The sequence below is a fragment of the Carcharhinus amblyrhynchos genome, chromosome 19 (assembly GCF_965287045.1).
Source record: "Carcharhinus amblyrhynchos chromosome 19, sCarAmb.v2.hapA, whole genome shotgun sequence".
Lineage (NCBI taxonomy): Eukaryota > Metazoa > Chordata > Chondrichthyes > Carcharhiniformes > Carcharhinidae > Carcharhinus > Carcharhinus amblyrhynchos.
In genome coordinates, this window is record NC_137342.1 from 50,621,100 (window position 1) to 50,643,035 (window position 21,936).

At 43.5% G+C, this 21,936-nt stretch overlaps 1 protein-coding gene across 1 annotated transcript; it reads right to left on the reverse strand.

Annotated features, from left to right (window-relative positions):
• Positions 1-464: 464 nt before the first annotated feature.
• cdnf (cerebral dopamine neurotrophic factor) lies at positions 465-21,935 on the reverse strand. Its single transcript, XM_080207768.1, has 4 exons — positions 21,773-21,935; positions 8,962-9,089; positions 6,151-6,292; positions 465-2,068 (listed from the first exon to the last, which is right to left on the reverse strand). Exons 1-4 carry the CDS (start codon positions 21,870-21,872, stop codon positions 1,884-1,886), a joined length of 555 nt encoding a protein of 184 aa, XP_080063894.1. The 5' UTR covers positions 21,873-21,935; the 3' UTR covers positions 465-1,883.
• Position 21,936: the final 1 nt, after the last annotated feature.

The window sequence follows — 21,936 nt, forward strand, 5'->3', positions numbered from 1 at the left end:
AGACCAGGTAGGTGCAAGGAGGATGTTCCCGATGGTGGGGGAGTCCAGAACCAGGGAGTCACAGTCTGAGGATTCAGGATAAACCATTTAGGACAGAGGTGAGGAGACATTTCTTCAGAGAGTGGTGAGCCTGTGGAATTCATTACCACAGGAAATAGTTGATGCCAAAACATTGAATGTATTCAAGAGGTGACTAGATACAGCACTTGGGGCAAATTGGGATCGAAAGTTATGGGGAGAAAGCAGGATTAGGCTATTGAGTTGGATGATCAGCCATGATCATGATGAATGGCGGTGCAGGCTCGAAGGGCTGAACGGCCTCCTCCTGCTCCTACCTTCTATGTTTTTATTTTAAAAAATAGTTCACCAACAAGTTGCAAGCTAGGAGAAGAAGCCAGAAATAATCCAGGTACATAGGAAATAATCACTCAGGTGAATGATAGGGTGGCCTTTGTATTCAAGTCCTTGAGGAACAAAGGGTGTAGAAGTCATGTTTCAACTATACAAAGCTCTGGTTACAACACAACTGGAGTCCTGTGAGCAATTTTGGGAGCCCCAATTCAGTGAGATACCAATTCCGTTCCCCAACAATCCCACAAAATGAGGAGGATACTTGCCTTGGGGCACGTGACATCTTTTAATGTGGGAAGATTGTTGCAGCTGCCACACAATTCCCAGTCTTGCCATGGGCACTTTGGAAGGATTCACTGGTTGATAATCAACCCATTTTGCCCCACCACAAACAAACCTGCCTTAGCCATCAAGTCCTGGGGTGGAACTAGAAGCCAGAGCTTCTGGTTTAAGAGGTGGGGATGCTTCCTACTGCACCCCAAGAGCTCTTTAGTAGAATATGTTGGCCTTAGAAGGAGTGCAAGGTATATTTACCAGAACGATACCTGGCGAAGAATTTTATGGCCTGGCAGGTTGGGGTGGGGATATAAAGAGTGACGAGCCATTCAAAAGCCCATTCATTTCAGTGGAAGCAACCATAAAATGCGTGGCACAATAGTTAGCACTAAGGCCTCAGCGCCAGGGACCGGAGTTCAATTACGGCCTCGGGTCACTGTGCGTGCAGAGTCTGTGCATTCTCCTCGTCACAGGGTGCTCTAGTTTCCTCCCACAATCTGAAAGATGTGCGGGTTAAGAGTAGAAAGGCAAGGAGGTTATGACAAATCTTTTACAAAATACTGGTCTGGTCTCAACTCGAATATTGTCTTCAATTCTGGGTAACATGCTTTAAGAAGGATGCCTTCACATTCTAAAGGAGTCGCAAACAGATTCATGAGATTGATTCCAGGGATAAGAAATTTGATCAACTGGAGAAGATGGGGTCACCATCCTTACAGAAGACAGGTTCGAATGAAATTTGATAAAAGGTGTTCAAAACCAGAAGGGGTCAAAGGCAGAGCATATAAAAACTGTTCCCCTCAGAGGAGACAAGAACCAGATGACACCACTTTAAGGTAGTTGGTAAAGGGGCCAAAAGGCAAGAGTTTTTATTTTTCATGGTGAGTTGTTGGGATCTGGAACTGTTTGAGAATAATTCAGTTATGATTAATTCAAAAAAGAACTGGATAAGAACCGGAAGGAGAAAAAAAATTCAGGACTATGAGGGAGGAGATGTGGGATTACCTAAATGACTCTTACAAAGCAAGCATTGACTCAACAAACTGAACAGACTCTTGCTATTGCACTGTAACCAGTCTCTTTATATAGGTTGCCCAGGCGCCCCCTCCAGTGGCCAATCTCTTAAATGTTCAAAAATACAAAGAACTGAAGACAGTTTCGAGTGGTAAATTCCTCTTTATACATGGCATGTACCATGCATATACTTAATAACATTGCTGCAGTCCAGTTTTCCGTTTAAAAAGGTAGGTCATTCTTTATAGATCAAAATTGACATCTAGTTCATCAGAGCCGTCTTTCTCTGCCAATTCCAAGATTAAATTGATTAATTCGATCTTCTCCACACACGCTACACATTTCTCTCCCCAGTCATCGAGGATTCTCTTCAGCTCCGCCACTCGCAACTTGTGTAGCTCAACTTTACTCAATTTCAGTTTCTTATCTACAAGACATCAGAACACAGAAATTACTTTAATATCTACTTCAAAGTTACTGAAACCTCTGGCAGTCTAAGACAATAAAAACAGTAAAAAGTCTGACAACACCAGGTTTTAGTCCAACCTATTTATTTGATAATATACTCACAAGCTTTCGGGGTTAGCCCCTTCATCAGGTGAATGGAGAGTTCTGGCCTCAGACAGAGCATATAAAGCACAGACAGTTTAGAGATTACTGATTAGAATGCGAATCCTTACACCTAACCTGCTGTTCAAGACCTGAAGTGGCTGATAATGTGAGTGGAAGGAGCACTGATCACAGTTTAAAGAGATGTGTATTGTCTCCAGACAGTACAGTAAGTGAGGTTTTGCAAAGCCAGGCAAGTCACGGGGGTTACAGATAGTGCGACATGAACCCAAGATCCCTGTTGAGACCGTCCTCATGTGTGCAGAACTTGGCTATCAGTCTCTGTTCAGCGACTCTGCGCTGTCGTGTGTCGTGAAGGCCGCCTTGGAGAATGCTTACCCGAAGGTCAGAGGCTGAATGCCCGTGACCACTGAAGTGTTCGCCAACAGGAAGGGAACAGTCTTGCCTGGTGACTGTCGAGCGATGTTCATTCATCCGTTGTTGTAGCGTCTGCATGGTCTCCCCAATGTACCATGCTCCGGGACATCCTTTCTTGCAACGTATCAGGTAGACAATGTTGGCCGAGTTGCAAGAGTATTTACCATGTACCTGGTGGATGGTATTCTCACGTGTGATGATGGTATCCGTGTCGATGATCCGGCATGTCTTGCAGAGGTTGCTGTGGCAGGGTTGTGTGGTATTGTGGTCACTGTTCTCCTGCATGCCGGATCATCGACATGGATACCATCATCACACGTGAGAATACCATCCACCAGGTACATGGTAAATACTCTTGCAACTCGGCCAACATTGTCTACCTGATACGTTGCAAGAAAGGATGTCCCGAAGCATGGTACATTGGGGAGACCATGCAGACGCTACAACAACGGATGAATGAACATCGCTCGACAGTCACCAGGCAAGACTGTTCCCTTCCTGTTGGCGAACACTTCAGTGGTCATGGGCATTCAGCCTCTGACCTTCGGGTAAGCATTCTCCAAGGCGGCCTTCACGACACACGACAGCGCAGAGTCGCTGAACAGAGACTGATAGCCAAGTTCCGCACGCATGAGGACGGTCTCAACAGGGATCTTGGGTTCGTGTCGCACTATCTGTAACCCCCGTGACTTGCCTGGCTTTGCAAAACCTCACTTACTGTACTGTCTGGAGACAATACACATCTCTTTAAACTGTGATCAGTGCTCCTTCCACTCACATTATCAGCCACTTCAGGTCTTGAACAGCAGGTTAGGTGTAAGGATTCGCATTCTAATCAGTAATCTCTAAACTGTCTGTGCTTTATATGCTCTGTCTGAGGCCAGAACTCTCCATTCACCTGACGAAGGGGCTAACCCTGAAAGCTTGTGAGTATATTATCAAATAAATAGGTTGGACTAAAACCTAGTGTTGTCAGACTTTTTACTGTGTTTACGCCAGTCCAACGCCGGCATACCCACATCAGTCTAAGACAAACCATTACTTCTGCTAGCACAGTGCCTAGCACTGCTGCCTCACAGTGCCAGGCACACAGGTTCAATTCCTGGCTTGAGTCACTGTCTGTGCGGAATTTGCATATTCTCCCCGTGTCTGCGTGGGTTTCCTCCAGGTGCTCCGGTTTCCTCCCACAGTTTGAAAGACGTGCTGGTTAGCATGTATTGACCTGAACAGGCGCCGGAACGTGGCGACTAGGGGAATTTCACAGTAACTTCATTGCAATGTTAATTGTAGTCTTACTTGTGACTAATAGATAAACTTTAAAAGAATAATACCTCATCAACAGGTAACACGTACAAAACATTTGTTCCACAAAATCCATCATTCATAAATTCTTCTATTCAGCTGCAAAACTGAACATTTATCATTTTCTTGGTGAAACCTTGACCAAAATTTACAAGTTCCTTGAACTACAAATTTACTGATAAGCCCATTTGCGCCCCCCCCCCCGGCCCATCCAACCCACATTCTTGAAGTTAACTGCAAATTTCAGTGTCAGGCATGGTTCAGTGAAGCACTCTTGTTTCATGGTCAGGAGGTTGTGGGTTCAAGTTCTATTAGGCCTCATCTACCCTCTTGGGTGGACACAGGAGATTCTGTGATACCAATTGTGAAGAGGAATAAGGAAGTGCTCCCTGAATATTTAGACCTCAATCAAGATCACAAAAACAGATTATTTGTCTTCATCGCCGAGTGAAAATTGTCTGCAGGTTTCCTATATGACAACAATGACCACACTTCAAAAAACACTGAAGTATTCAATTGGTTGTGAGGTTCTTTGGGGACATCCTCAGGTTATGAAAGGCACGATGTAAATGCGAGCCTTTCTTTCAGCAAGAAAAATCAGTAAGAGGTTGGATGCTGCTTACATGTGGATTCCACTATTACCATAAAACACAGCTCTATAATTATGGGATGTCAACCATATCCTTTGCACCCACCAACACCTACAGAGATGATAAGGAGTCACTTGCATATAAAGTGCATGGTAGCAGCATCAACGTTCACTCTGTATACCGAATAAGCTCCGTATCTCACAGACTCCTTATTGCTGTATCAGCAGGCTATCGCCATCATGCCTGTTGTTATCTACACACTAACACTAGCTGAGAAGCTGCAAATCCTCACAGATAGAGGACACTACCTGCAATTCTGAACTACTGGATAACAACTCTAGAACTATTCTTCTCCTGTAGGTTCAGTACTGCGTTTTTGTACCATTAAATGACTCGCTAAACGAGTGTTTCGCTCAAAGGCCAATTCCACACTGTCCCCTGCTGAAATGCCTTTTCTGCCGTGATTTTAAATGTCTTGGGTATATCTTTCAAATTGTTCTCCTTACTTCTGCTTCTAGGGATTCAGGATCTGAAGCAAAATTGGCTAAATGTATTCTTTAATCCATCAGTTTTAGTGCAAGACATAAAATATCTGTATCCAAAACCAATGTTTTTTTTTTCCAGGCCCATTTATTTTCCTGTGTGCATTCCCTTTACAATGCTGTTCCTTTTTAACTGTCTGTTCTCTGCATATATCCGGCTAGCCTGCATGATTCCAGCATTTGCTAAATTTTATTATAGGGTACATAAGATCAGAATGGTATCCATGTTCGAATCTCTCTGGTTCACAGCCTATTCAGCACAGTTCGTGCATCCACCACAGGCAGTGAATTGTGAAGGGTTTGAAATTGAGGAATATCAAAGTGTTGTAACGTGAATGAGAATTACAATTTTCACACCTGGCATTCTGTCAGGACAACTGGAATTAATTCTAATGCAGTTACATTTGAGATGCAAGGAAGAAATACAGGGCAAAAAGGTAAGTAGCGGGAGGACAGCAGGGTGGGCTGATAGGAGGGGGGCACTTTCTACAGTAATGGAATGCCAAGATAGATGGAAAAAAATGTAATTCACATTTTTCATGCCTTCAAATCAGTCCAAAAGTAATCAGCAATGAATGAATGACTGAGTTGTGCTCAGTGTATTGCTGAAACAGAAATCTTGTCAAAACTTTTAATTTTGCACTCATCAGAATGATCATAAGGATACCATGTCTGAGGATACAACAGCTTTATACTGCATACTAACTGGAATAGGTGTTGCCATGGACAATGCATCAGTTGATAGTGACTGACAGTTAACTGCTGAGCATTGTTTGAAAATTTAAATAATTGCACAAATTTTATGGATTTTTAAAAAACAATTACTAGATTTTTCTGACCCCATACTTTTACAAATTTGAAATATCGCAGCTTTGTTTACTTTTAAATGGTAACTTCCTTAGCTGTTTCATTATGATTTGTTGGTTTGCTAAGTATGAATTTTGAACCAATCACATGTAACTATTACACACTTGACACCAAGTATAATTATTGAGGGGGTGGTGACATAGACACACGCTCGATACAAGGGGTATATTTGTAGAACAGGACAGGATGATGCATAGTAGAGAAAATGAAGTTAATCATACCATACTTCAGCTCACATATCTGCATATCTTTCATTTTTAATTTTTCACAGATCTTCTGTACTGGTACATGGGCACTCATAGGACGTGCTATTTCATTCACTATTTTAGTTGCAGCATCGCTTGTTGCACCAACATAGTAGCACTATATAAAAAAACACATTATATATAAATTACAGAGTATGACAAACCTATTTTGTAAATACAACAAGTCAAAACACTTTTAGCAAACAATTACAACTGCTGCTTGTAGACTTCCTCCAATGAAAAGTACTGATTCATAGAAGGCAAATTATAATCAGAAGAAAATTTATATTTTATGAGCAAGTGGTTGATGTTTGTGTTTGAACAATGAAGTAAAAAGTCTGACAACACCAGGTTTTAGTCCAGGAAATTTCGAAAAGCTTTTTCTTATTCCAAGGCTGTAAAGTCTTTTTAAAAACCTGATTTCTTCCACACCAGCCCAATCCTGCCTCTTTCTTAACATAAGAGCATAAGAAATAGAAGCAGCAGTAGGCCATCTAGCCCCTCGAGCCTGCCCCGCCATTCAATAAGATCATGGCTGATCTGAAGTGGCTCAGTTCCACTTTCCCGCTTTCTCCCCATAACCCTTAATCCCCTTGCCTACCAAAAACCTATCCACCCGTGTCTTAAATATATTTAGCGAGGTAGCCTCTACCACATCAACGGGCAGAGAATTCCAGAGATTCACCACCCTTTGAGTGAAGAAGTTCCTCCTCAACTCCGTTCTAAACTACCCCCCCTTATCTTGAGGCTGTGCCCTCTAGTCCTGCTGTCTTTTCTGAGTGGGAAGAATCTCTCTACCTCTACCTTATCCATCCCCTTCATCATCTTATACATCTCTATAAGATCCCCCCTCATCCTTCTAAATTCCAACGAGTACAAACCCAGTCTATTCAACCTCTCTTCATAGTTCAAGCCCGTCATCTCCGGTATCAGCGTAGTGAACCTCCTCTGCACTCCCTCCAAGGCCAAAATATCGTTGTGCAAGTGCAGCGACCAAAACTGCACATAATACTCCAGCTGCGGCCTCACCAGTGCCCTGTACAGTTGCAGCAAGACATCCCTGCTTTTATATTCAATCCCCCTCGCTATAAAGGCCAGCATCCCATTTGCCTTCCTGATCACCTGCTGCACCTGCAGGCTGGGTTTTTGTGACTCATGCACAAGGACCCCCAGGTCCCTCTGCACCGTAGCATGCTGCAGCTTTTCGCCCTTTAAATAGTAATCCCTCCTACTATTATTCCTGCCAAAGTGGATAACCTCATACTTGTTAACATTGTACTCCATCTGCCAGGTCCTCACCCATTCGCTTAGCCTATCTAGATCCCTCTGCAGACTTTCCACGCCTTCCGCACAATTTGCTTTTCCACTTATCTTAGTATCATCAGCAAATTTCGACATCCTACACTCAGCCCCCTCCTCCAAATTATCTATATAAATGGTAAATAGCTGAGGCCCCAGCACCGATCCTGGGCATGTTTAAGTGCATTGGGGGCATTCTTATAATAGTAATCTACTCTATACCTTAAACTAGTCCACATGGTTGCGGCTACATCCACGCATACAAATGCAGTTAACCCTCCAGCTCTGTGGGGTCCTGGGGTGATTTTCCACAATTTATTGAATTTACCATTTGTGCAACTTCATTTATGGGTGACACAGTGGCACAGTGGTTAGCACTGCTGCACCACAGCGCCAGGGACCCAAGTTCAATTCTTGACTTGAACGTTTTGAAGCAAAGTTTGCACGTTCTCCCCATGTCAGCATGGGTTTCCTCCCACAGTCCGAAAAACATGTTGGTTAGGTGCGTTCTCTCTCAGTGTACGTGAGTAGTGCCAGAGTGTGACGACTAGGGAACTTTCACACTAACTTCATTACAGTGTTTATGTAAGCCTATTTGTGACACAAATAAATAAACTATAAACTGAACATAGGTACACAATTTGCTTATTTTCCTTCAGCTGAAACAATATTTTAACTTGTGAAAATGTATTTCAGTGCTGGGGTGATTTTCTACAATTTATTGAATTTATTTGTGTAACCTCATTTATTTGTGTCATACAGTCATTATCAACACGGAGACATCTAGTAATCCATTACACTGACTTAATACCACTGATTAATTACTGTTTTCTTCTCCTTTCACTTAGCTGAACACTTAATCTAATTGCAATTTCTACAGAAACCAGTCATGGGTTTGTGTGAAGGAGCAAAGCTTGTCCTAATATACGGGCAATTCATAAATCAATTTCTGGAAAAGGGAAGCAGCAAAAGCTAAACATAAATTTAAGCAGAAGATGTACGCAGTAGTGTTAGTAAATCTAAGAATATATCATCATAAAAAGACAAATGCACAGTGGTACAATATTCCTTTGCTTCAAAACAATGCAAACTATCAAAAAAAAAGCTAATATCAGATCCTGTGTGTGCCAGTAGCTCAAAGTATTGGCAAGAACTACACCCTCCATACAGACACCTCAGCTCCACATGGCAAGTCCTGTGCAGTGTTGGTAAATGGGCAATAGGGCAGCTCTGTGGCATTGTGGAGATTCAATATATAGCTACACTGTATACATTACAGGATATTATGGAATCACAAATTTTACTACAAAAGGACACCATTCAGCTAATGTGCCAGGTTCCCATTACAACTATCCCCACTAATCAGATTGTCATGCACTGCCCCTTTACTCTATAATTCCTTATCCAAGTCCAACCTGTCTTACACCTCTTCCATTCTCACTGTAGTCAAATTAGCAATCACACTTAAACCTAATACAATATACTTACCAGACGATGCTCCTTCCCTTTGGTGTGTTCACATATGAGCATCAATTCATTTACGATCATTGCAGGTGTTAGATCCACATCCTGTGCTTTCAAATACTTGTAAAATTTCTCCAGAAATCCAATGCACACTGAAGTTTAAAAAAAAGTGGGAGAAATAACTTCAAAAAGAAAAATCAAATTGATAAATAGAGTTATAATGAATGGAAGTTTGTAAAACAAATTACGCGAGATATTTAAATAATGATAACATTTAGATAACTTGACCCTTAATGACATTATCCTCTTTACACCTTACCACAGAAAGATGACAGTGGGAGGTTTTTGCTCTGTGTTTAACAGTGAACCACACAATTTAGATTAACTACAGAACACATTTCTTGAACAACACTTTATATTACGAATTCAAGTAGCAATTCTCATTTATTTTCGTCCAGGTATAAAATCTTACGAACATAAAACATGATGATAATTAAAACTTAACTATTTGTTACGTTGGCTGTTGACATGCAAACCACCATTTGACAAAGCTCAATTTCACTTTAACAAATTTTGCTGGGATCGACACTGGAATCATTCATGACATCTCCCCCAAAAGTAGCTTTGATTGTAAAACATGAAAAATTACAGATTAGAGGGTCAATTCTGTAATCTTTCCATGAAGAGTTGGGAGATTTCTAACTTCCACAATTAAATTTTGCATTATATGGCTTTGAAAAAGACATCCGTTTTCTTTGCTTTAGGCTGAATAAAAATATACATTATTAAACATGAAAAGACCCAATACTGATTCTTGTGGCCCTTTATCCACTGCTCGTTTCCACCCCTTCTAACTCCCACTACAGGAGCTGATAACCTCCAGCCAATTTCTTACCCCATCTTACAATTTCTTACATAATTCAACCTTCACTGACATCCTGTCACATAGAATTGTGATGAATATTTTGTGGAGTTAAGGTATCAAGCCACAGAATTTTCAACAATTCATTTGAGATGGCTCTTTGCCAGAAACGTTAAGGAGTCTGATTAAGTAGAATTTTTTCCTCCTGAATCTCTGCCATTTCTTCAGGATTATTAAACACTCCTGATTATTCAGCATTGAAATGACACAGGATACTAATGGGGCTTTTGACACCAGGGTCTGTTTTATTGTCTGTTTTGAAAATGGGTCTGTGTTATTGTGTTTTTCTGATCTCCCCAATGTCCATCAACTTATCGATAATAAATCAATCCCCTGTAGCTTTGTGGGGAACAATGCCATCTCTCCCTAGAAAATTTGAGCCCTCCAAATCTTCCTAGAAATATATTCACATTTATATTGAAGTTATTCTTTGGAAGTCCAAAGCAAGTTCAGCGGACATTGATAAGATGGGGGAATAGGTTGAGAAACAGCAGGTTTTCAATATCAGTAAATGGGGTTATGCATTGTTATAAAAATATACACTCTGAATGCAAGTACACTTGGAATTGCAGAGGACTTGGAAGTATATATTCACACGAGATTAAGATGCTTTAAGGACTAAGATTAGGGGGCAACATGCTTGAGAAATTTAAAGAGATGAGAAAGTGGGAGCTGGTAGGTAGAAGCAGAGCAGTAGCTGCCAGCCCAGAATGAGGAGCCACAGAGACAAAGTGAATGCAGGAGATGGAAAAGAGAGTAATGAAAACTTCTTTGCAGAGTAATGAGGCTGCTGAATTTCGTTCAAGTAGAAACTAAGTCAACGCTAAATATTAGATTGCATAAGCGCCCAGGAGGATAAATATGATAAAAATGTTTGCTTACCTATAGGCGAAACAGCAACAGATGCTGGTTCAGCCTAATGGCCTCTTATTGTATTGCAAATCCTTTATATTTCTATTGTAGGAGTTATTTATTGACAGATGTATTAGCTAAATCAAATGAATCTTCCTTATATTCAATGTTTCAGCTAATGATTATGGTCATCCCAGTCACATTGTACTCAGCCTTCTAAAACATGCAGTGACTGTTATGAAAGGATTGCATTTTATGAATAAGTTAACAAAGGTGAAGACTGAATTGTAGCACTCTCATTTTGTTTCACAACCTGGATTTGAATCTTTATAGATTGGAAACTCTATCCATACTGATGACAAAAAATATAACATGCAATAAATGGTATGTTCAAGGTGTTTTCTGATGGAAGTGTGCCAGCATTGAATACCAGATCAGGTAACATCACAAAAGAGTCACAGCAGAAATGGAGGAAAAAAAATCAAAGAGTCAGCAAAGGGCAAGTACATTGTGGCAGCAGAGTAGCATGAGCTTCACTAGACATTCACCCATTGCTCAATCCAATCTTTAACACCATACCTCTTATAACCTTTAAAAAGTATTTGGATGAGCACTTGAAACATCACAATGATATGGGACAAGGGCTGTAAAATGGGATTAACATGACTTTAGTGGTAGTTATTGCTGGTGCAGACCCAATGGGCCAAAGGGCCTTTTCTGCACTGTATGACTCTCTAACCTGGGAGTCCTCCATGCAGAAAGTGGGCGCTGGAATGGAAGCATTTCAATCACCAGCATGCACATGCTGGATTTTGCCAAGCACAAGAATTTTAAAAATTACATAAACCATAACAACACACTTTAAATTTGTCTACCAATTTTAATACAAGTTAATTACGATGGCATTATGCCTTACTTTCTGAATATAGCCATTCAAAATTTGGCCTCAATTTTCTTTCTTACTATTAAGCAATGAAGTTAAACTATTTCACATGCAAAAGTTGGTGACATTGGCCATCAGAAAGCTATCTACTAAGAACACTCAGTGGTAGAACAGGCATAACATGACCGACAAAAATCAGATAGAGAAGCGGAGGCTGTAGATGACAGTATAAAAGAACTTGCTTTGATTCTACGGAAAGCCGAGTACTAAGAGCCAACAAAATCCACCGATAAATAATTGGGACTGCATACAGTTCCAAACAGAATATAGAGTCACACACTTTAGAGCAAGGATCTACTTTCTGGTTTAAAAAAAAGTCAAGACGTCAGAAGTACACACTCACCATGTACAAAAAATGCTATAATGCACCACTTGCTGCATGCCAGTCTTCCTTCATGAATTTCATTGCCTGTGTGCTAGACATGCTTACATAAAGTCAAACAAGTTTAGAGCAATTATTTGCATGGTACCGCAACAAGTTAGCACATACATAGGGTTAGCACTAGTTTTATCCAATCGGTACAATTTAATGCCGTGCAATACATGTCAATTCATCACTTCAAATTATTTCAGCCACTAATGAGGCCTATAACAAAGGCCTTTTCTATTATATAGAGCCATCTTTACAAACAACCCAACTTCGGAAGGATAAAATCTATGATTGTGCCACTAACATTTTCAGCTGGTCGATATACTGTACAGGAATTTTCAATCATTGCTATTAAATCTTATTAAGAAGGTATGATGGCAATATTACATGTGATAAATAGTAAAATCATTAAAACAACTAAAGTTCTATTTTCTGGACGCTAACTTGATTCCCATTGTCATTTTTTTCAGATACCAAGCTGGCTGCAGAGCAGTATCAACATTGCTGAATGATCTTTTGACAGAATTTATCATTCTGGATGAAATATAAACTAAGGTGTTCGCAGTTTTGATTCCCTCATCAGTATAAAAAACAAGAATTAAAGTTACAAATTTCTATCTCTGAGTGGTGGATTTAGTGAAAATGTTTGAGGATAGGAGACCATTTGGCTCACTGAGCCCACCCTGGTTCTCGGCAAAGCAAGTTATCTGGCCCCAGTCCCCAATCCTTTTCCCAAAGTCCTGCAATTCATTTTTCACCCCTTCAGGTGCTTATCTAATTCTCTTCTGAAGGCCATGATTACATTGTCCCCATCACACTATTACATACATCCCAGATTGTAAACACTCACAGGAACATAGTGTTTCTTCAGAAGGAACTCTTCAAAATGCAGCTAATGAAACAACAAAACTTATAGATCAAAGAAAGGGTTTTAAAAAAATAATGTCATTACTCCAAACTTGGGATCTTGCCCTGGGCCACTCCAAGCTCCCCACAATTCTACATAGTTCCTTATTTATAGTGGATCCGCTGGTCAGCTGATTATTACATCACTGTGATTGGTCCCATGTTTTACTGGGTTGGCTGACCCTCATATTTTGTTCCCATTGGTCACATTGCTTCCAATACAAATTTGTCACTGGTTACATTCTAACACAATAGGGCCAAACTCCTGTTCCTTCGAGTTGTTTAGCCATGACCGTGTAAAACAGTTGCTCCTCATGTTGCTTATATTTCTTTTTCCAATGACCTTAAATCAGCATCCTCTGGTTCTCAACCCTTCTGTCAATTGGAACAGTTTCTCCTCATCCATTCTGCCCAGAACCGCACCCCCCTCACGATTTTGAACACCTTTGTTAAATGTCCTCTCACCCCTCCCTACTAAGGGTAGCAAACCAGCTTCTCCAATCTAATTAACCAAAGTTTCTCATAATTCTCTTCTGCACCCTTGCAAAAGCGTTCACATTCTTTGGTTGGGAAACAATGGGGAGGAAGGAGGGGTGAAAAAAGAGAGACATAAATTAATTCAAAAGTAAAATACCATATATGTTGGAAATAAAACCAGAAGATGCTGGAAATATTCAGCAGGTCAGGCAGCATCTGTGGACAGAAATAGTTAATGTTTCAGGTCAATGACACATCAGAACTGGGAAAGATTAGAGCGTTAACACGTTTTAAGCAAACGAAAGAAGGGAGGAATAAGGAGCTAAAGGGATTCTGCTAGAAGAGTTTGAGTGATCACAGATTGATGGTGTAACTGGAAAACGTAAAGACACAAGATGTAGCAAAAGAAATTATATGCTTTGCAGAATCAGAGCCAAGCAGTTTTGTTTATCTGCATGGGTTTGGCAGCATCTGTGGAGACAGAAACGGTTATGTTTAAGGTCGATGACGATTCATTATAAATAGGAAATGGTGGGGTTGAGATATGTGTGGATACAATATTCTAGTGGCTACTTTACTGGACCACTGATTTGGAGAGAGGAGCTCAACTTTCACAAAGGCAGCAGGGAATTTAAATCAAATAAATCTGGAATAAAAAAAAATCAGTAATGATGAAACCACTACATTTTTATCGAACCCGAGGTTCACTAACGGCCTTCAGAGAAGGAAATCTGCCGAGTTTATTCTGGTCTGTGCATGGTTCCAGACCCACAGCAACGCCTTTGCTTCATTCCCGTTCTCTGAAACAGCCAAGTAATTCACTCAGTTCCCTCAAGGTGACTCACCACCATCTTCTCAATTGCAATATATGCTGGCCTAGCCAGCGTTCAGTAGAGCACTGAATTAATTTTAAAAAATGTTTTTACTAAATGCAAGTCAGGGGAATGGGGAAAAAGCAAAGGAAGAACTGAAGTGATTGAACTGAAAATATTAACTTTTCTTCTCACTCCAAGGATGCTGCCTCAGTATTTCCAGCATTTGCTTTACGTTTCAGATTTCCAGCATCCAATGCTTTGCTTTTCAATTCTCTCCCCCAACATCTCACTACCATCTGACAGCCTCTCCCTTTCCAATCCCACACCCATCGCTCCCTCTTCCTGTTTCCCCTCCCTATTCCGACCTGCTCCCCACAATTTCCTCCCCCCAATCTGTCACCCCTCCTTCCCAACCCTGTCTCTCTCCCTCTTCGACCTTAGTCTCTCCCCTGCCGCGTTCCCTTCATTCATTCCCTGGGTTGGATTTTATGGCCATACATGTATGAAATATGGTGCTATGATGTTGCACTGGCAATCCAATGTTATCCCACCAATCTTCAATACCATGGAAGGGGAGCAGTCACGGAAATGGGAAATCTGCCCTCTGTTTTGAAAAAAACAATTAATAAGCTATTGCATTTGTTACAGAGCCATTTGTACGCAATGTTTCCCTTTTCAGGGGTTGGATGGGAACATGTTTGAAACATAGAAACCAGAAGCAGGAATAGGTCATTCAACCCTTCGAGTCTGTCCGCTTTTCATTTTGATCATGGCTGATCCTCAACTTCAATATCCTGATTCCCCCCCCCTCAATATTCCTTGATCCCTTTAGTCCCAAGAGCTTTACTTAATTTCTTTTTGAAACCAGGTGACATTTTGTGCTCAACTACATTCTGCGGTAATGAATTCCACACATTCACCATCCTCTGGGTGAAGAAATGTCTCCTCACCTCAATTCTAAAAGGTTTACCCCTTATCCTCAAACTATGACCCTTAGTTCTGGATTCCCCCACCACTGGGAACATTCTTTTGAATCTACCCTGTCTAACCCTGAAGGTTTAGCCGAGACTCGATGCCTCGCGGCCCCGGGGAAGCTGCCTGTACGCAGCAGCAACTCTGGAGCTTGGGGTCTGTTTTTAGCAGCTGTCATCAGAGGCCAAAGAGGATGGCAGTTACCCACTGGATGGACACATCTTGTGTCTGGACTGCCACAAATCCCGGGTGAATAAAGGATTGCGGAGATGAGTGAATCCCTGCAATTGGCTCCTGTCTTCCCCAGCAGGGCTCTCTCTTTCTCTCTGGGGGCCTCCACCCTTCATCCAGACTCCAGGCGGATCTTCCTCATTTCCTGCTCCCCTCCAATGTGTTCCTGCTTTGTTTCCAGAGCAAAAATATAAAATAAAATCCAAGATAAGGTAACTTACAAAAAAAACCCTGTTTGAATTTTATAAGTTTCTATGATATCCCCTCTCATTCTTCAAAACTCCAATGAATATAATCCTAACCGATTTAGTCTCTACTCATATGACAGACATCCTAGGAATCAGCCTGGTAAACTTGTACTCCTTCTATGGCAAGGGCATCCTTCCTCAGATAAGGACTCCAAAACTGTACACAATATTCCAGATGTGGCTTCACCAATGCCCTATACAATTGCAGTGAAACATCCCTATCCCTATATTCAAATCCTCTCACTATGAAGCAGACATATCATTTGCCTTCTCTACTGCCTATTGTACCTCTGCACTTACTTTCAGCGACTGATGCACGAGGACTCCAAGGTCTTGCTGAGTATCCAGCTCTCTCAATTTACATCTGTTCAAGTAATAAAATACTTTCCGCCAGATGTGGCGCAAGGGAAGAAGGAAAAGCCTGGCACTGCAGCTGCGGCAGAATCAGCTGGTGAAGGTGGTAGCACCTGTATGATTTCTAACCTTATTTATTGATTGTTTTGAGCTGGTCATGAAAAATACTGGGTGATCATGAGGGAAGGGAACCTCTGATTTGGTGGTTGTAACTGACTTGTTTACTGTATAACTGCCCTCCAACCAAGACCTGGCTTAGTCTCATGAAAGGACACAATGCTAACTGATCATTAATTAACCATCCAATGCTCAATTTGCCAAATTACCAAATCAGAGGTTCCTGCCAAATTGAGACAGCAGTGAGCAAATCATACGCTTACTGTTCCACCCCTACCTCCCAATACCGAAAACCGTATAACCCAGTCCGCCTCTTTCTCCCCATCCCCTATTTCTCCATTCCCCCTACCTCCCATTCTTCCTCACTCTCATCTATTCCCCTCCTCTCCCCCCGCCAAGTCCCCTGCTTTTGAACATGTTGAGTGTTTCAGCTTCAACTACCATCTTCGGCAGTGAATTCCAGACGTCCACCACCCTCTGGGTGAAAAGGTAATTTCCTCTCTAATCCTCCTACCAATTACCTTAAATCTATGCTTCCTGGTAACTGACTCCTCAGCTAGGGGAAACTCCTATTTACCCTGTTTAGGCCCCCAGTTAGCTCTTCTTTTAGCTGCCCAAGTTCCAAGAAAAACAGCTTATCCAATTTCTTCTCATAGCTGCAACGTACAAGCCCTGGCAACATTCTCGTAAATCTTTTCTGCACTCTCTCCAGAGCAATTATGTCCGTTTTGTGATGTGACAACCCGAACTGTACACAAAATTCCAGCTGTGTCCTGACCACATTTTATATTATATCCCTGCTTTTGTATTTAATACCTCACTCAACAAAATACCATTCTTGACCACCTTGTCCACCTGTCCTGCCAACTTTAGAAACCTGCGGACAGGCACAGGTTTCTCAATCCTCTCAATATCCTCCTGTTTATTAAGTGTTCCCTTTCTCTGTTCACCATCACCAAATACATGACCTCACATTTCTCCGGATGGAATTCCATTTGCTATTTCTCTGCCACTCAACCAAGCTAATGATATCATTCTGGAATATACAGCAATCTTCACTGTCAACTACGTGGCCAACTTTTGCACCACCTACAAATTTCCTGGTGATGCCTCTCACATTTAAGTCCAGATCATTAATATGTACAACAACAGCACGGGCTCCGACACTGAGCCCTTGGAACCACCACTGGAAACTGCTTTCCATTCACAAAAACAATCATTACTCTTTTATTTCCTGTCACTGAGCCAGTTTCGGATCCAGCCTGCCACCTTCCCCGTATCCCACAAGATCTCACTTTTCTGACCAATCTTCCTTGTGGAGCCTTGTCAAAGCCATGACTGAAATCCATGCCAACAATATTCACTGCACTACCATCATGAATCCTTCTTTTTACAGTCTCAAAACATTCTATTAAATTAGCAATACACAATTTTCCACTAAGTAAACCTGCTGACCATCTCTGATATATTGGCACCTCAGAGTGCAGGGATCTGGGTTTGATTCCACCCATGAGTGACTGTCTGTGTGGAGTTTGCACATTCTCCCCGTGTCTGTGTGGATTTCGTCCTACCGCCCAAAAATGTGCAGATTAGGGGAATTGCCATGCTAAATTGCCCATTGGTGTCCAAATATGTATAGGTTATCAGGATCAGCGGGGTAAATACATGGGATTGCAGGTAAAAAGCCTGGGTAAAGGCGCACTGTCAGAGGGTCTGTACAGATCCATTGACAGTAAGAAGTCTCACAACACCAGGTTAAAGTCCAACAGGTTTATTTGGCACTAGCTTTTGGAATCTCAGGCTCCTTCATCAGGTGAGTGAGGACTTGTGTTCACAACAGGTCATATCCAAACACAAATTTACACAATAGTGATTGGAATGCAGTCTTTACAAATAATCACGTCTTAAAGGTACAGACAATGTGAGTGGAGAGAGATGTATATTGTCCCCAGCCAGGACAGTTAGTGAGATTTTGCAAGCCCAGGTAAGTCACAGGGTTACAGATCGTGTGACATGAACTTAAGATCCCATTTGAGGCCGTCCTCACGTATGTGGAACTTGACTATCAGTTTCTGCTGAGCGATTCTGCGTTGTCGTGTGTCGTGAAGGCCGCCTTGGAGAACACTTATGCGAAGATCAGAAGCTGAATGCCCGTGACTGCTGAAGTGTTCCCCGACTGGAAGGGAACACTCTTGTCTGGTGATTGTTGAGCAGTCTTTGTTCATTCATTGTCATAGCATCTGCATGGTCTTGCCAGTATATCATGCCTCAGGACTTTCTTTCTTGCAGCATATCAGATAGACAATGTTGGCCAAGTCACAAGAGTATGTACCGTGTAACTGGTGGATGATGTTCTCACGTGACGCTACGACAACAAATGAATGAACACCACTCCACAATCACCAGGCAGCAGTGTTCCCTTCCAGGTCAGGGAACACTTCTGCAGTGACAGGCATTCATGCCTCTGATCTTCAAGTAAATGTTCTCCAAGGCGGCTTTCACAACACACGATAATGCAGAATCGCTGAGAGTAACTGATAGCCAAGTTCCACACACGAGAAGGGCCTCAACCAGGATCTTGGGTTCATGTCATGCTATCTGTAACCCCATGAATTGCCTGGGCTTGCAAAATCTCACTAACTGTCCTGGCTGGAGACAATACACATCTCTGTCCACTCACATTATCTGTACCGTAAGACTTGATTACCTGTAAAGACTCACATTCCAATCATTTTCTTGTAAATTGAACTTGTGTCTGAATATGACCTGTTTGTGAACATAAGTCCTCACTGACCTGATGAAGGAGCTTGATACTTTGAAAGCTAGTGCCAAATAAACCTGTTGGACTTTGACCTGGTGTTTTGAGACTTTTTGCTGTGCTTACCCCAGTCCAACGCTGGCATTCCACATCAGATCCAATGAGCCAAATGGACTCCTTCTGCACTGTAGGGATTCTATGATTCTTTATCTATGCCTTTCTAAATGAAGGGAAGCAATGGTGTGGTGGTATTGTCACCAGACTACTAATTCAGAGACCCAGACTGTGGGAGGAAACCCACACAGACATGGGAAGAATGTGCAAACTCCATACTGTCACCCAATGGTGGAACTGAACTCAGGTACTGGCACTGTGAGGTGTCAGTATATCAGAGATAGAAGGTTTGCTTAGGGGAAAATCGTGTATTACTACTGGACTACTAACCCAGAGAAATTCTCTGGGGACCTGGGTTTGAATCTTCCGAAGGCAGATGGTCTTATCTGGCCTTAATGTGACTCCAAACCAACAGCAATGCGGCTGAATCTTAAATGTCCTCTGAAATGGCCAAACAAGTCACACAATAACACCACTCAGCAGAACTTGGGATGGGAAACAAATGCTAGCCGAGGCAGAGATGACACACTTCACAAACGAATAAAAAAGTTTATCCGATCTCTCAGAATTGTTTCCAGTAATTTGTCCACCACTGAAGTTAGACTGACCAGCCAAGAGTTTGCTGGCCTATCCCTCGAATCCTTTCAAAATAACGGTACAGCCCTCACAGATCTTCAACCCTCTGGGACCTCACCTATACTTATTAAGCATTGCAAAAATGATCCTCAGAGCATCATTATTTTCATCGTGGCCTCCTTCAATAGCTTGCAATGCAATCCATCTGGCCCTGCTGATTTATCCACCTTCATTTATCCAACCAGTCCCCCCTCTCTCACTTTGCTTATTGTATCGAATATTCCACACTCCTTTTTAGCTGGAATATCTGCATCATCTGTCTCCTCAGCACAGATACAATGGTTGGAACTTTTGCACCATAACTTTTCTAAGACAGAGACAAAATATTCATTGAGAGCACAACCCATGTCTCCTGAATCAACCAATAAGTTACCACATACATCGTCGATAGGCCCTAGCTTTTCCTTAGTTATTCCCTTGCTCTTAACATATTGGTAAAATATCTTTGGGTTTTCTATGATTTTACTTGTCAATATTTCTTTGCAACCTCTCTTACCTTTACTAATTTACATTCTTACCTAATCCTGTACATTCTACATTCCTTTAAGCTTTCTTTTGTGACTGTTATAAGCTTTGCTTTTCTGCTTAAGAAGGCACCTAGAATCCGTTCATTTATTAGCCAAGGCCAAGAACAGGGAGGCTATGCTAAAACTATATAAAACAAGAGGAGGCCACAGTTTGAGTAACATGTGCAAGAGGTGGCTGGATATAGCACTTGGGAAATATGGGAATCAAAGGGTATGAGGAGAAAACAGGACTAGGCTACTGAGTTGCATGATCAGCCATGAACATGATGAATGGCAGATCAGGCTCAAAGGGCTTCTATCTTCTATGTTTCAGTGCAGCTCTGGTCATCTCATCACAGAAAGGATGTAATTGCATTAAAGAGGGTACTGATGAGATTCACGAGAAAGTTGCCAGACCTGGAAATTTACAGCGATGAGGAAAGATTGAATAGGCTGAAGTCTCCAGAGTCTCTGGAGCAAGTGCTGGAAAGCAGGGTGGGGGGTTAGGCCAGAGGATGATGGGCAGAGTGGCCTCTTCCTGCAGTACAATCCTTTTTACAGTTTCTAAATATCTGAGAAGTGGGAATCAGAATGTGGGGAGGGACTTAAACTGCCCCCGAGGAAAGCCAGCATGTACACGGATGGGCACAAAAGCCTTTCTCCAGCTCCCACTCTTAACCCATTTCTAAATTTACCATCAGCCAATGCCTGCCCACCCCTGGGAGCCACTCCTCCCACCACCCCCATCCCCCGCGGTCCCCCCCCCCCCGGAACCCTCTCTCCTCCCTCCCCACCCGGGGATCCCCCTCCCCTCTCTCCCCCTCCCACCCCCCAGGATCCCTCCCTCTCCCCCCCCACCCCCTGGGATCCCCGCCTCACCCCCCCCTGGATCCCTCCCTCTCCCTCCCCCCCACCTCACCCCCCGGGATTCCTCCCTCTCCCCTCCCCATCACCCCCCGGGGTCCCTCCCTCTCCCCCCCACCCCCCGGGATCACCCATCCCCCCCCCCACCTCACCCCCCCGGGATCACCCACCCCCCCTCACCCCCCGGGATCACCCACCGCCCCCCCTCACCCCCCCGGGATCACCCACCGCCCCCCCTCACCCCCCCGGGATCACCCACCGCCCCCCCCTCACCCCCCCGGGATCACCCACCGCCCCCCCCTCACCCCCCCGGGATCACCCACCGCCCCCCCCTCACCCCCCCGGGATCACCCACCGCCCCCCCCTCACCCCCCCGGGATCACCCACCGCCCCCCCCTCACCCCCCCGGGATCACCCACCGCCCCCCCCTCACCCCCCCGGGATCACCCACCGCCCCCCCCTCACCCCCCCGGGATCACCCACCGCCCCCCCCTCACCCCCCCGGGATCACCCACCGCCCCCCCCTCACCCCCCCGGGATCACCCACCGCCCCCCCCTCCCCCTCCCCCTCCCCTCTCTCCTCCCGCCATCCCGCACCCCGGATCCCCCTCCCCTCCCCTCCCCTCCCCCCCCGACCCTCCTCCCCTCGGATCCCCCTCCCCCTCGCCGGGGATCCCGATCCCTCCCCCGTCACACTCCCCTCTCCCTGGGGCCTCTCTCCCGGCTCTAAGGGGAGGGTCTGCCGCTCACCTTCACATTCCCCCTGCTTCAAGGGCTCCAGGTCCCGGGCGAGCAGCAGCGCCGAGCATAGCAGCACGGAGGATACCAGCGCCGGGAGCAGCGGTTTCATCTCGGCCCGAAAACCGCCTCAAAGCTGAAAGTAAACAGCATCCGCCATGACAGCCGCATTGACG